Genomic DNA, 13,665 nt, shown 5'->3' on the forward strand with positions numbered 1-13,665 from the left:
TAAGAGTAAAGCATCATCCGCCTCTGCCCCTCCCTTCAACAAATCGCTCTCTTTCTCTGGGGAGTCTGACTAAAGCAGTACGGATCTGCCTGCAGACTGCAGCTCCTCTCACTGGCTATAAATAACTCAAGGTCATCATAGCCTCAACGCCACTACATACACCCCTCTGTGTGTGTGTTTGTGAGGAAAAGAAGCACATACAGTAGGAAGGCCATCGACAGGTCAAAATGAAGTTGCAGCAAACTGCATGTACTTACATGAAATAAATCTGTAGGTCCAGCTCCTCCAACGTAACTGCTGCAAATGTGCATTAGACCATGGTGTCTCACCGGGATACATTTTTAAATACAGTAAGAATAATGAGTGGCATTATACGCGTGTCATGTCCATACAATACTGTGCAAATATCAGGTGCACGTTATATATTTTATACATTTTTCTGAGATTAAAAGATAAAATGAGATCCACAGGAATCAGGTCGGCCAACAAAATTCCTGTGGGTCTGAAAGGATGTGGAACTGTCAAGAAGTTGTTGCTTAGAAACTCAGACTGTCTGCCCAAGGGCCCAGACCACCATCACATCTCTTGACTTAATATGATTACTGACTACATGGAGTGTGGTGTGTAAAGTAGAAGCTCCCTCACTGATTTTGTGGTCACTGCTGGCCTGATTTTGAGTGCTGTATGATTCTTAACATAACAGTATAAATTTGACAGAGTAGTGTGTAGTAAAGTCATTGCCACTGAGAGCAGTGTAAACCTCCTAAAACTCCCAGCCCAGAGGCACTCTGCAGTTAGAAACTCAGCCTTAATAAAGCGAAAAATTGGCTACTGTCCAACTACACCAGCAATGTGGAGCTGGAGGGTAAACTACTAATAGAATGACTAGCATTTACACATTGTACAGATGTTGGTTTAAATTCCAGTGTTGCATGTTACTTCTGTAGCATTTATGGTGGAACCAAAAATTCAAAGAAACCTTGTATTAAACCCTGTCTTGTACTGATTTCACTGTATTTTAATCTAAAAACTCACAATCTCACCTGTAACAGTTATTTAAATTCAATTTTATAGTACAATTGAGCAACAGTTGCATCCTGGGTCCTGTAAAAGTTTATGTAGCCTCGAACACATTGCATGAAATGTACATTTAAACTTTAAAATAGATAATTCTTGTCTTACAAAATTAACCTGCAACATAATTGCCAAAGGGCCACTTTTATCTTGGGTTTTTTTCTCCCCCAACTGAAAAATGTTGACTTGGCATTATAGAAACCCAAATATAACATTCATTATCATAGCCATTCAAGTGGAGTTAACTTTTATAAAAAAAATAAATAAATAAATAAAAAAAAAAAGGTTGAGCACACAGGGCTTTAAATGATGGAATTTGATTATACGAACAAGTGAAGAAGAAAAAAATAAAAAATAAAAAAAAAAGAAGCTCCATACTTAAGACAGACATTGATCATTTTTATTATATATATATATTTATAATATGTACAGAAAGAAGAGGGGGGAGATTGGAATAAGAGGGGGGGAGGAAAAAAAAATAAATAAATAAAAAAAAACACAACATGATCAAACTGAGCTGAGCTATGAAAGTGAGCACCAGAGTGAGCAAGCAGAGGGAGAAGGGAAGAACTATCAGCCTGGTGCTCGCTATTAACCATTGCCCATGCCTTCATCCTGCCTTACCCAAAGCAACATAGAGATGTGCAAATGACAGAGATAGGGGGGAAAAAAACAAGTTAAAAAGTAAAAGAGAGAAAAGGGAGGGGAAAGGGAAGAAAAAAAAAAAGCACGCTGCAAGGTCATCACATTCAAAAGTAGCCCTCCCCACTTCTATTCATGTCCCACCCCTCTACAATATTGCCCCTAGCCCCAAATCCGTTAATCAGACACACAGTATCACAACATAATAGTTCAATTCAAAGATTAAAATCAGTAGAACAGCAAAAGCCTTTTGGAAAAATGAAAGCGTATTCGGAACAGTATGCACTCGGTTTTAGTGTGAGATGGTATGCAGGTATGAAGTGAGCCGTTTCTCTAACAACCATTTCCTTGATTGCAGACTGAACGTGAAATTGTGATCAAAACAGTTTGCTTTTGAGATGGAAGGAATGTTCCTGAAACACAGTAACCCCAACCTTTCCCATCGCACCCGACCTCCTACTGCTCCCTCCAACCCCACACCAACAAATCTCACTCTCACTAAATAGTAAGACGTTTATAAAAAAAATAATAATAAAAAAAAGAAAGAAAAAAGGGCAATATTCTGAGGTTAAGGACTTGCTGAAGTGATGTTAAAACTAGTTTTAAATGGCTCATTTATTAGTATTCTAACAATACGTTACAACAGACATTGGTGCAACTATGTAACTGAGACAGGTCAACACTTCTCAACAGTGAATTCTACAAACATCATCTATGTTCTAGACCCTAAATATTGAAACTGGTACAAGGAAAACACTGTCTTCAGTCCACCAGGGAGCAGCAGGACTTTGTCTGAGGTTACGCAACTGCTGGAGGGCTCTGAAGTTAAAACTGCTTCCAGCAAAAAGGTAGAATTGAGCTCCTCTAGAGTTTGAACCGCATGGAAATGGGGCAGAGGAGCTTTAATCTGATCTCCATGAGTTACATAAAACCCTCATACTGTCAAAGGCAACATTCAGACGATTTCAACTTGTCTGGAGTGCTCACAAGACCAAGTAAAAGTTCCCGGACGAAATGAAAGCTCCTGTGGATTTCTGAAACGTCTGCTTTGAATAAGAAGCCAGAGTGGGGAATTAACTGTCAGTGTTGCATTACTTTTCAGAGGATATGGGAAGTCATATCCGGTCTCTCAGCCTAGACCAGTCAGTCCCAACATCCCCCACAGCATTCTCTAACAAGCCACAAACTGATCCACCTCTTAACTACTACAACACATCCTCATGGGCACATATGTTAAATCCCTCTGCACATTTGTTTAAATCTTATTATGTTTACATACAAAGATAATTCTAAATTGCACTTTTTTTGTGATGCATAATGGACCTTTCTAAAAGAGAGCAAGTAAACAGAAGTTAGGCAAGGCAACTACACAGATTCTATGGAAGTCCAACTCAGCAGAATGATGCCACTGCACATGCTGGACCTTGACAACAAGAAAACCAAATGCTACAGTAATATTGACAAAACTAGACAGCATGGGGCTTACATTAAGTATAGTCTTGAGGCCACTAAAGCTTCAGTAACCAGAAGCTCTGAAAAGGTTCATTACATATCCAAGCCTGCAATCACCATCTTCCGGCAGCAATATTTCTTTATAGCCCAGTGACAAAGACCACCAGCTTTGACTTTCCACATACAAGAGAACTCAAACATGGCAAGTTAAAAATACAGAGGTTGTTTTTAATTTTCCACTTTGGACATGGTGACATTTGCCCTGCTGCTGAATGCACTGGACATATAAAGTGGAAGGGGCTTAATGAGGTAACGGAGGGAACAGTAGCTTTAAACAACCAAACTAAACCCATCCCTCACAAAGTCTTTATAATAATCAAACACATGCTGCTCCTTCCCACCAAACAGCTTAATTTGACAGCAGTAACCAGTAAGCCTTTGTACAAGCATTCATTATAAGAAAAAAATATATATATGTTGGAAAAAAAATCTTAAAATAAAATAATAATAATTATTATTATTATTAGAACAATAGTCAGCTGTATGAAATATAGAATATTGCCAATGTAACCCTGGAGTAGGACTCATCCATGCCTTTAACCTCTGTACAACCAAAACAACCATCCAAGAGTGCAAGCATTTGAGTAATGGATCTGAGAATGCAGACTGGGGAGAAGTGCTGAATTCATGACAAACGAATGTCTCATGTAACTTCCCTCCTTTACTACACCTCTCAGTTTGACAGCCTTCATATGGATAACTGTGCGTCATCCAAAAGCAATTCATTTTCTATTCTGCCTTGTCACAGGACAAGTGGCTTCCTAAGGACCAAGCAAATGCTGCATCCTGGCCAATGAGATTGTGGGGTTAGGGTTGTGGAAGGATATCAAGTGTGGAAAAACTAATGTAGAAAACAGAGCTAGGTTAGAAGAAAAGGGTGTGGAGAGAGAGGGTGGTGGGTGTCTAGGAGTATAGACCAAGGAGATGAGTGGGACGTCAAAAGGAAGCTACTTAACTTTTTTACATTAAGCCAAAATAAGTTAAAACTCAAGCTTTGCCTCCAAAAGCAGTGGTTACTTCCATAAGAACGTTAGAACGTCACCATCTTCTGCCTTATGCTCCTAGATGTGTGTGTGTGGGGGGGGGGGGGGGGGGGGGGGGGGGGCTGACAGGGCTCTTTTGTGTGTGCATGAGTGTGTTAGGAGTGAGACCCTTCAACAGCAGCCACCACCGGACTGTCGGACCGGAGTGCTTTCAATCTTCAGGTTAGGCTTGTCACCTCCAGCTGTGGCTCCAGGGCCCATGCGCTTCTTGATCTCAGCTGCCATGGTCATAAAGGCTTGCTCCACATTGGTGGCATTCTTTGCACTTGTCTCAAGGAAGGGTATGGCAAGAGAATCAGCAAATTCCTACAAGAACAAAAAATGTTGGCTGTTAAAGCATGTCAACCACTCAACATGTGAAGAAAGCAATACTGGAGCAATACAGGGAAAGATTTTATAAAAGATTTTAATTATTATTATTATTATTATTAATAATTATCACCCAACAGCGAGAGGATTCCAGAAAACAATGATTCTGTTGGATTTTTGTTTATTAATAAAAAATAAATAAATAAATAAAAGTCAGTATTCTGTGCTTTAGCGCACAATTAATCTTAGATCTGTCTGAGGCCTGGCCCTAACTGGACCAACACACGCCTGCAATAAATACACAGTCTCAAAATTTTAGTACTGCCCGCTCCTCATCTTGGCATCACCAATCACAGCACTGAAGCCAAATTTATGTGAAGGCACAAAGACATGGTTAAACACGGTCATGGTTAGCTTTAATTAAAATATATAAATAAAGCTGGCATTTAAAATTACAATGACCATGTCTATCCATGAAATAAGATGTCAGACTGACAAGCTACCAGAATTAAACTGCTACATTTAGGGATGCAATACCTGAATCCAGGATGCAACTGCTGCATGAATTAGAGTGGAACAGAAAATGAATATGAAGCTGTTGAACTTTTTAAATTTCCTCAATTTATTTTCTGATGTCTATACTTCTACTTCCCAGTCTTGGTTTTACTCAGGTATCTTAGCTTATAGATGTAGACTATTCTACTCTATTCTGATGAGGTGGCAAGAGTAATTTATCCCAAACCGTTATTTCCCTGATTTATCCCAGAACATTTGGAATGTTTCATTATTCAAGCCAACAATATGCAAAAAGCCAACCCTGCTCACATTAATGTACTAAATCATTCAAAACAGTATTAAATTAAAAATTAATTGAACCAAAATTAGACGCTGTTATAGAACCTCTATGAAACAAAAGTCAGCACACCAGCAATAATTTTCATAATGGCCTAATGTATGGCCCTGTTAAACTTGTCACAAAGAGGGAAAGAGATACAAACTTTGGTAAAAATTTCAATACAAGTCAAAACAAAAGATGCAGCAGTGATTAAAAGTATTGAAAGTGCCACCAGCACCAGTACACAAAACCTAAAAACAATTTACACAGGGCAGTGCAGCATAACATTCATCTTAAGCCCTCTCAGTGAGTGGCTAGAGATTGTGTGTGGCACTCAAAAGGTTTACAAAAAAGCATCAAAGTCATAATGTTCAGGATGTCTGCCTAGGATATGGTCAAGACTTCATTATTCCAATTAAACAAAACACCTTTTGAGAATCTTAAAGCTAAATGAATAGAAACACATCCTGTTCCAGGAAAAAGAGCTGAAAAGAATAATGTGGAAAAAGATCACCAAGAAGGAGCCTGCAGCAGTCATAATATAGATTAACATAAGAAACTGAATAATAAAAATCTCACTAATCAAGGTTGTACTGACTTCATTTGAAGTTCCTTTTAATATATAAACATAATTACAATTTAGCCAAACAGTGTCATGCTTACATTGACATTGTAATTACTTGTAATTTATAAATGTAATATGAGTAGTACTCTCTTTTTGTATATATTAAGCTCAAAGATTAAAATAGTTTAAAATATGTTTCAGCATATTTAGCACTCCAACTCCATACCTTAGCTGTTGTATAATCCACTACTTTCTTTGTTGTGAGATCACACTTGTTCCCAACCAAAAGCTTGTTGACATTCTCACTGGCATAACGGTCAATCTCCTGCAGCCACTGCTTCACATTATTGTAAGACTCCTGCAGAGAAAGTAAATGAGGAAAGAAAAAAAATGATGCACAAAGAAATACAGCACAGTTCCATCCAAACACTATTAGACCCCATAAATAACTAAATGACATGCAGAAAATAAATGTATATTCTGAACTGGTCCCCCCAAATGAGAACACACAGAGAAAAAAAGAAAGCGAGAGAGAGAACAGAGATTATACTGTCCAGAAACAGTGTTCTTTTAGCTCATGTGCTTAAATTAAATCCATCTGTGCATTAACCTTCAAATCCAGTGTACTGTTGTATAATGGCGGTATAAGACTGTGTTTTTTTTGTTTTTTTTTGGATACCCAGATCTGATGCTCATCACAAATCAAATGACAAACGAGTTTTGGGCTTTTGGTTTGATTAAATTAAACAAAATTTAAAAATACATTTCCAAATAATACAAATGCAAAGGAACTGTTAAAAATAAAATAAAAAAGCCAATGGAAAATTGTCTGGGTTTTAAAAGAATTGGGTAAAATAATGTCACAGTCATTGTAAGAACACATCATCTTTGCGCTGTCCTCAGTACCTTTTATCTCTATACCAACAGATGGCACAGCACACCTGTCTCACTGAATCTTTGTATTTATGCTGCACAACAGCAAGCAGCAAGTTTTAAAGTTCACAATCAAATATGGATAAATCTAAACATTGACAGCATATGAAAGAGATTTTTACGTAAAGGGTTCACAAAGTTACTGCTGTGAAGATGTGGGCAAACAGAGGGCCCAAATGTTGCAAAGTAATGAGAATTTTTTGGGCTGTTATTTGCCAATTAGTAAGATTAACATTTTCATATTAGAATATGGCAAATCCAGTCTGAACATTAGACAACTATAGCAGCAAAGCTTTTACTTATAAGCTGATAAATCACATTAAAACTATTTACCTGTCACATTTAAATGTCAGTATAAAAAAATTAGAACATTTCATATATAGAGCAAAACTGCATACTTCTTCTGAATTATACCTAACATGACTAAATGACTCCTGTGAGTTAATTTTACATATAAAAAAAGTTAGAATGAGTTAACAAAATTGTAGATGATGGCAATAATAGATTGAAGGAAGTCAGCAAAACACAAGGAATACAGTACAACATGTTGAGCATCTGGTGAGACTACTGTCATTTTCCAATATTCAAGAGAATGATTAAATTTAGAATTAACCTCTGTTGTATGCACCTCTTTACATTTCTATTAAACATGTGTGAATGTGTGTTCATCACCTGATCTGTGACGTCATACACTACAATGATGCCATGCGCTCCCCTGTAGTAACTGGAGGTAATTGTGCGAAACCTTTCTTGTCCCGCAGTATCCCACTGAGAGAGAAAGAGAGAGAAAGAAAGCAAGAAATGAATAAAAGCTATTCCTTAGATCTATGTTGGTGAGAACACAAGAGTATAAATACATTTTCTCTACCCTCCCATGACAGAATCACATAACTACACTAGACATGACTGTAGCGAGAATATTTTAACCACTAAATAAGCCTTCCTTTCATCCAACTGTAAAAAAAAGTCAACTCAACAAACACACTATTCATTCCCCCATCATCCTTAGCAGCACACCAAAAAACTACTATAAAAACAGAAGCAGTAACAGTAGTAACTTTGATGAAAGGAGTTATTCATGCTTCAGTCTAAGCTAGCATCTGAGGTATCTCCAAACCAAGCCTGCACAACTCAAACCCTAAAATAAACTAGAAATTCAACTACATATTTTCAAGCTGCTGCACCATGCTGAATACAACCGAATACGCAGGAGAAATACAATAAAAGAAAAAGTAATACACAACTCACAATTTGAAGCTTAATGGTCTTGCCATCCAGTTCAATGGTACGGATCTTGAAGTCCACCCCAATGGTGCTGATGTAGCTCTCTGTGTATGTGTCATCCTAGGGAAACCCATGCATTTAAAGTTGCAGTTTAAACACAATACACTGTACTAGAAAAATTTTTATTGCTTGAAAGCAATAAAATATTTAAAATGTAGATTCCTTAGCAGCCAAACTGAATTTCATATTCCAAATCTTATATAATAAATGTTACCTGGCTCATAACTACATACAATGACAAAGGGCATCAGCACATAACTGAAAACAACCTCACCACTTGAATAGTATTTCAACTAACATAATGATGATATACTTTTTTATTTCAGAACAGCAGATGGTTTAAGCAACTGTGCCAAAATGTTACAATTTTATTCATTTTATGACATTTTAACCCCTCTATAATTTGCCTCTTACACTAGGCCAAGTAGCTCCATATTTCTAAAATGTACAAATGTTTGTATAGCTCCATTGGCAGTACAACAATAAAAAAATTCTCTATATCCCCTGCCAATGCAGATATTTAAATAATCTGGTCAGGGATGCACTAGTGAAGGTATTCGGAACCAATAGCCAATATCATTGTTATCTTTTCCACTTAATTCATTTTAGGGTCACAGAATAGCCAATATTTGTTTCTCAATTAATGTTTATTGCTGCATATTTCTAATTATGTTTGTCTCATTAGAAATGTTTTATAAGTAGTGAAAATATTCCCTAGCTTCCACTGCATAAAAAAAAACTCTAGGCCTGCCATAATAACTGGAGTAATATTATGAAATGTTCAACAACATGCATTGCTTAGGTTTGCACCTATAGTTTGTGAGCATACTGGGTAATAAATCCTAAGAAAACCAACAGTGGAGTAAAGCGAAAGCGTCACATACAGGACTCAAAATATGCATCACATATTGTGATTGAATAATTCCACACTAGACTACCCTTGAAACTTTATTTAAAACACATATTTGTACTTCAAATATTAAAATTCAAATTTATTTGTATAGCGCCTTTTACAACTGACGTTGTCACAAAGCAGCTTCATAGTTTTAGAACAGAACATTTAAATCAAAGCCCAATGCGAGCAAGTCGAAGGCGACAGTGGCAAGGAAAAACTCCCTCGAGGCTGGAGGAAGAAACCTTGGGAGGAACCAAGACTCACAAAAGGGACCCATCCTCCTATGATCAAACTTAATTGATTACTCAAATAAGACAAATAGTTTCGTAAAATAAAATAATGTAAAAATATGTTTCGTAATAGACTGCCCTTGAGATCTTTATTTAAAAGCAATTACTCAATTTGTACTTAATAGGTTACTCAAATAAGACAAATAGTTTCTTAATAATAATTAGCAAGATTATTATTAGAAAAGCACCAGTCTTTCTACACAATAATAAAAACAATTGAAAATTATGAGGTGACACTTTGTTTAGCTACCTGTGTGGAAAACTCTGAATGTAATCACTAAATGCACCAGTGAAACATATCTGCTAAACATTAATTTAGAATTGTAAATGAGAACAGAAAGGAGATGACTTTAGTCACATGATAAGGCTCAACAAGTTAAATACTTACTGCAAATCTCAACAGAAGGCATGATTTCCCCACTCCAGAGTCGCCAATGAGGAGCAATTTGAACAGGTAATCACTGAAAAAGCAAATTCAAATTTAATATAACACAGGCTAAACAATAAATTAGAGTGTAAAATCAAAGCCAGCACTGTGAATTTAAGGAAGGATTTGATTAGAGTTTAGCACGTTTGCACACATGTATAAAATGATGGTTGGTGCAGCTACTATAAAAGGAGAATCTTCTGTGCAGAAATTGAAATCTATGTTAAAATCACTTCCCATCACCAGGTCTGTTTCTAAATTCAAAGATGGTGTAAAGTTATGGTGGACATGTAGACTGGATAAAGTGACAAACAAAAAAAAAACTGTGCCCCCTATCTAGTAAACAACAAGTGTTTATGGATGTACTGGAAATTTCGCAATCCAGGAGCTGTCCTGCTGTCTTTAATACTGAGGGCATGGTGCTTGCCAGCGACTAACATTAGACATGTTGCATCACACGTGTGTTGTGGAGCAATCAGAACTCTGCACATACAGCTTGACGTGTCTGTGTCAAAGGACTGCAGGCAATAAACCATTATTCTGGTACACAGAGGCGCAAACGTTGTCTCACACGTGAGGGAAGGTGGGCCAATGGCAGGAAGGTGTAACTAACATATAGCAATTTCATGAGTGTAAAAGTGGGGAAAATGTGTTGTAAAAACACCACCTTCACAATTTAAATAAGTAACTTGCCTACCTCACTTGAATTTGCGTTTTGTTACTTTAGATTTAGATTAGTGCTTTAGCAGCCTCTGAGTATTACAGTAAAGCTGGAAGAAAACAAGCTCAGCTAACCAGACTCAGGACTTTAGGGCCTAATGCACCTGCGCACAAAGACTACAACCCACAGACACATTTAATTGCTCTTAAGTCTGGAAGAATGTACCCGTAGTGAACGGGAGCGACATTATTATCCGTGACTAAACATTAACGTCGCCACTTTCGAAATGACTAACGTTAGCGCTCCGATAGCAAACGCCGTTATTAAGAACACAGTTTATTAAAACCGCCTAGAAACAGCGGTGCGCAACACACACTACTGATTTAGAGTCTGAGAGCAGCAGTTAAAGACAGTTAGTAAAAGTGACTGCGGCAAACCTTAGGTAACTACTCCACAGAGCAAATATTAGTTTAGCTAGCTCCGGCTAAGCCGAGCTTACAGCTAAAGCTAGAGCTGAGAGTCGATTCAAAAAGACCGGGGATTGAGAATCGACTCCAAAACTCTACACTCGTTTTGTCTTTATAGCATTATATGTTAAAGTCCTGTCTAATAATCACTGCAACAAGCGTTTAAAGACAGACATTCTTATATGTGGCTCCTTTAGTGCATTAATTTTGCGTCAGAATACAGTGACATATTGTATATATTTAATTATATATTTTAACGTTGTAAATATCGCTTAATGTTGCTCATACCTATACCACTGACATAAACATCAATTAAAGATGCTAAGAAAAATTAAGTACGCTGTAGTTTGCTATGTGTTCCCTTCCAAATTTCCCTGCCAATGTCAAATAATATTGATACTTTATTCATTTGTGCACAGACGTTTCGATACCTTCTGTCAAAATTCTTTTTTGTAGGAGTTCTGCTCTTATTAATGCACAATAATTCGATTTATAGATTTCATTCTAATGGAAATATGAAAATAATTATATATATATATTTATTTATTATTATTATTATTATTATTTTTACACATTGTTAACATGTCCATGTCGTGTTTTTGCTGAAAGACCCATAATGTTTGAAATAAGCTGTTAACCCCATGGCTGCGTGATTGGAAGCTGCTTTGTAACTGCCATGACTTAAATTCAGATAAACAAGGTTTCTTACGTCATAAACTTAGCCTGACAACTTGTAGGGTTTTGGCACAGAATTGTACAAAAATATGGCATATTTAATACTTTGTAATCAAATGTTGTAAAAACTTAACAATAAACAATCAAGAACGATATAAACGACAAGGAATGTACCATTTTTCTAACAAATTTAGGTATGACATTCCAGGGGTGGGTGGACGGTAATCAACACCTCAGTGAACAGAAAGTCAAAAACATGAAAATATCATCAAAAGTACAACCTCTTCTATAGTGTTAAGAGTACAGCAATGCGATTTTGAACGGAGTTCCATTTTCGCTTCTAAAGCAGTGCAGTGTAGCTGTGTATAGTGCAGAATCGACTCAATCAATACGAGTCATTGAGAATCGACTCCAAACTCGAACCCTAGCTAGCTTTCAGGAGGGTTTATCGCTTCTTATTCGCGTTTCATCCGGTTAACCCTAAACGGGGCAGCAGTTACAGTACAATAGAATCATTTAAGGTAGAATGTAGAAATGTGAATGAGAAGCGATAACTTCAGCTTTCCCGTTGCTAACGTTAACATTAGCTTAGCCAGCTGACAAATCTGAACCACTGGCGACGCCGAGGTCCGTTAAGGGTCGAAATGCGACGGGTTTTGAAGCGAAAAAATAGAGTCGCTACTCACTATTCCGGATTCATGATGAGTGTGTGAAGGCCTGGGTGTCTCTATAGTATATCTGTAGGCTGTATTTGGTGTCAGCTCTGTTCCTTCCTCTTGTTTCTCTGCTCTGTGTAAGAGAGACGGTGATGATGACTCGCAGGTCTGGAATCCAGAGGCACTAAGGAGTGGGGTTTTTTCTCTTAATACTTTTCTCTCCCGCCGCCGCCCTAAACACCAAGAGTAGTCTTCTGTTTTCTCGTAGCTTCGTTCACTTCACTGACATCCCTTTACCGAGTTCTGAAGGCGGATATTTTTGGCTTCTTTTCGCCTTTCTTCTTTTCTTCCTCTCTGCCCCTCTCTGCGCACTGGTACAAGATGGCTGCGCAGGTGCGGCAGTGACATCAGATGACGTGGCGCTTAGAGACCGAAGACTTTTTTTCTTTAAACGAAAGTTAAGCAACACATCACCAGTCTTCCTATAGAGTTTCTGGGTGTTACTGTCTCATGCTCAACATGAACATATCCACTAATGTACATATTGATTAATTATTGAAAGCAATTTTATTCAATTAGGCAATTCAGTGCTGACTATCTTTTCTCAGGTAACGTTAGGCTCCATGTAAAGTATTTATGATGTATATCGTCCTCTTGAGGCTTTGACGTTTAATTTAAGTTATTTTTAATGAGTGGTCATGAATAAATATTTTGAGGCCACAAGTTATCTAATTTTCTTAAGGTCACACAATAATATGGTAGCCATGATCTGCCGGTGGTTAGTGGTTAGGTGTAGGAACAATGGGTGATTAGATTTTTCGTGGCTGCAGGTAGGAAGAGAATGGATTTGTTAATTCATTTTCTGTAACCGCTTATACGTTTCAGGGTCGCAGTGGGTATCCGAGCCTACCCGGAATCATTGGGCACAAGGCGGGAACACACCCTGGAGGGGGCGCCAGTCCTTCACAGGGCGACACACACACACATACACACGCGCACACACACACTTTTTGGGAATCACCAATCCACCTACCAACGTCAGTTTTTGGACTGTGGGAGGAAGACGGAGCACCCAGAGGAAACCCACAAAGACACGGGGAGAACACACCAAACTTCTCACAGTCACCTGGAGCAGGACTTGGTCCCTCGAGCTGTGTGACTGTGAAACTACCTGCTGCGCCATCATTCCACCTGAATATGGATTTAGACTACCCTAATTTGTTTTTTTGTTATGTCATTATTTTCAGATATGCTTTGTGTTTTCTCAGGCTCTCTCTTTATACAGTACTTCATACTTCAGTATACATTAAAAAAGGAAAAACAGTGTGTGTGTGTGTGTGTGTTTGGGGGGGGGTCATAAAAGATCTCAGAACAACAAGGAGCATGTTTTGAAACAG

The 13,665-nt window shown here is 37.7% G+C and overlaps 1 protein-coding gene across 1 annotated transcript; it reads right to left on the reverse strand.

The window, feature by feature from the left end:
- Positions 1-1,452: 1,452 nt before the first annotated feature.
- rab1ba (zRAB1B, member RAS oncogene family a) lies at positions 1,453-12,683 on the reverse strand. Its single transcript, XM_066680439.1, has 6 exons — positions 12,299-12,683; positions 9,771-9,843; positions 8,162-8,257; positions 7,586-7,681; positions 6,207-6,338; positions 1,453-4,577 (listed from the first exon to the last, which is right to left on the reverse strand). The coding sequence occupies exons 1-6, from the start codon at positions 12,310-12,312 to the stop codon at positions 4,383-4,385; spliced, it is 606 nt and encodes a 201-aa protein (XP_066536536.1). The 5' UTR covers positions 12,313-12,683; the 3' UTR covers positions 1,453-4,382.
- Positions 12,684-13,665: the final 982 nt, after the last annotated feature.

This window comes from Hoplias malabaricus, chromosome 9 (genome assembly GCF_029633855.1).
Source record: "Hoplias malabaricus isolate fHopMal1 chromosome 9, fHopMal1.hap1, whole genome shotgun sequence".
NCBI lineage: Eukaryota > Metazoa > Chordata > Actinopteri > Characiformes > Erythrinidae > Hoplias > Hoplias malabaricus.